This window comes from Diospyros lotus, chromosome 4 (genome assembly GCF_014633365.1).
Source record: "Diospyros lotus cultivar Yz01 chromosome 4, ASM1463336v1, whole genome shotgun sequence".
Lineage (NCBI taxonomy): Eukaryota > Viridiplantae > Streptophyta > Magnoliopsida > Ericales > Ebenaceae > Diospyros > Diospyros lotus.
Window position 1 is genome coordinate 37,632,305 of NC_068341.1, and position 2,680 is coordinate 37,634,984.

General features: G+C 42.4%; 1 protein-coding gene across 1 annotated transcript; it reads left to right on the forward strand.

The window, feature by feature from the left end:
- Nucleotides 1-332: 332 nt before the first annotated feature.
- LOC127799825 (probable inactive receptor kinase At2g26730) lies at nucleotides 333-1,918 on the forward strand. Its single transcript, XM_052334042.1, has 2 exons — nucleotides 333-1,083; nucleotides 1,304-1,918. The coding sequence occupies exons 1-2, from the start codon at nucleotides 333-335 to the stop codon at nucleotides 1,873-1,875; spliced, it is 1,323 nt and encodes a 440-aa protein (XP_052190002.1). The 3' UTR covers nucleotides 1,876-1,918.
- Nucleotides 1,919-2,680: the final 762 nt, after the last annotated feature.

The following is a 2,680-nucleotide window of genomic DNA, read 5'->3' on the forward strand; positions in this document are numbered from 1 at the left end:
TCTTGGATTTTTTCTGTCAGCCACAATGAGCATTGTTGTACGGTAAGTTCAAAGATTCTTGAACAACCAGGTTTGAGAGGGACATGACAACCCGTTTAATTTGATCCAAGTAGCTCATTGTTTTAACTTATCAGTAAGAATCAAAGCGATGGAGATATGAAATTCTCCTTCGTAAAGTTCACCAGTCGGCCATTTAAGGATCTTCAACCATGTTTTGAACATTGAGATTTCCCCCCTCCCTGTGTTGCCATACCAGTTCTTGAACTCAAAAGCTTGCCCGAACAAGCCAGACTCCATACCCATCTGGATCGGCAATGCTTGCATCGCCCAAAATGGATCGAATCTCCATCTGGGTACTCTTCATTTCAGTCATTCCCTATATCCAGACAGCAAATTCTGATGAGGAAGAATTCCGGGGCTCACTGATCCGCTTTTACAGAAAACTCGGGAGCAGCTATAATGCATCCCGTCGTGTTTTATCCTCGGAATCAGATCAGGCAAAAAGCCCCGGCATCTCAACCGGCCAGCTTTTCATGTTCTCAGGCTACTTCTTCGTGGGCCTGGCTCTTTTCCTTGTGATCATTATCAGAGTTTGTAAAAGAAACAAGATGAAAGCAGAACAAGCTGGTTCAACTGATGAGAAGCTAGTATCAGCTGATCATGGCAATTTCTACAAGCAGCCCGATATCTGTTCAGGGCCTTCAGGCGAGTCGAGAACAGGCCAGTACCAGTCAGAAACCTCGGCTGAAAGCGGGATGGCATCGACATCGGTGATAGTCCTTTCGAGTCCAGAGGTGAACGGGCTCAGATTTGAGGATCTGCTTAAGGCTCCAGCTGAACTGGCGGGCAGAGGGAAGCATGGATCTGTGTACAAGGTGACATGCGACCAGGGCATGACTCTGGCTGTGAAGAGGATTAAGAATTGGGTGATTTCGAGCAACGACTTCAAGCAGAGAATGACAAGGTTGGAGCAAGTGAAGCATCCAAATGTGTTGGCAGCCAAGGCCTTTTACTGCTCCATACAAGAAAAGCTTCTGGTTTACGAGTATCAACCGAATGGGAGCCTCTCCATGCTTCTCAAAGGTCATCTCATCTTCCCATTTGCATAGCATGAGTTTTTAACGGTAACAATTTTATTACGACTCAATCCTGCATATGTAGTCTACTGGGAAGATTTTTTGAATACATTAATTATTTGGTCTTATAAATCAAGAATCTGACTTTAGGTTAGTACGTACATTTGAGCAAGAATCCGCGGTGTTACAAATATTCCTTCTCTAGTTCTTAACATTATGAATTCCAGGAAGCCAAACGGTGAAAGCCTTGGACTGGAGCTGCCGGCTTGGCATAGCCGCCACCATTGCCAACACGCTTGCTTTCATGCACCATGAGCTTCTCGAAGATGGCATCCCCCACGGAAATCTGAAATCCTCCAACATTCTGCTCAACGCCAACATGGAACCGTGCATGAGCGAGTACGGTCTAATGGAGTCCGGCGATGGCAATGATGAAAGCCGACCGCCCGCTGTCACTGCCTCCAAACGCCACGCCGCCTTCAAGGCGGACATCTACGGCCTCGGCGTGATTCTCCTGGAGCTGCTCACCGGGAAGTCTGCAGTGCAGAACAGCGACGTGGACTTGGCCAAATGGGTCCTGTCAGTGGTCCGGGAGGAGTGGACAGTGGAAGTGTTCGACAAGAGCCTGATTCTGGCCGGAGCCAGCGAGGAAAGAATGGTGAACTTGCTGCAGATTGCCGTGAAGTGCGTGAACCGGCGGCCCGAGGACCGGCCGGCGATCAACCAAGTGGCTCTTATGATTAATACTATCAAAGAGGAGGAAGATGGATCCATGGTTAGGGAAACAGCTTCCGAGTAGAGCAGTTTGGTGGTGGGGATGCATGGATTTTCCGCATGTGGTATCTTTTTTCCTTCATTTTCCGGGAAAATGTATGTTCGCATTAATTCAATAATTAACCTTAATTTGAAGGGCATTACACCCACCATGCTCTATTGCTTTGGCCACCATCCATTGATGCTTTTTAGAGCCTTACCAACCATCCAACATTAATTAAAGATAACTTGACATTACACTCTTCATAATTATCACCCAACCTACCATGAAAATGACCTCTCAAACATCTCACCTTAATTCAAAACCACTACTTCCAATTAATTATATAAATTTTTGTTTTTAGTCAGTTTTATCTATAGTCTTACCTCCTCTTATAAACTCTCATGACTCATATCATATCTAAGTATTTCTTGTTAATAAATTTTTCTTCGTCTTCTTTTACTTCTTTTACTAAACACATATTCTATTTTATTTATTCTCACATAATTAATTAAATATCTGTAATATGACTTTATACAAATTGAGCAATCTTTTATAAGATGACATTCATATGCAAGTTTTTGTTTTGTAAAATGATGTAATAATGATGATTTTGAGAATGCTATCTTTACATGCATCTAGCTATAGAATTACTAATTGATTGTGACCCAAAATTCTCACCTAATTAAAGATTGCCTTTGATCCCAAAATAAAGCATTCTCCAAACATTACGGATGTGTAATAGTGGATTTGGGTAGTTTGAAAGGTTTTTTTTCTAAATTAAATCATTAGTGGAGTTTTAGTTATTTTCAAATTATAATTAAATTATTAATTATTATGTGTTTGAAAC

Excerpts from the sequence above, each read along its gene's own strand:
- LOC127799825 (XM_052334042.1), top strand. The coding sequence starts at position 333 with ATGGATCGAATCTCCATCTGGGTACTCTTCATTTCAGTCATTCCCTAT. Across the intron at positions 1,084-1,303 it reads CCTCTCCATGCTTCTCAAAG|GAAGCCAAACGGTGAAAGCC; the intron begins GTCATCTCATCT and ends TATGAATTCCAG.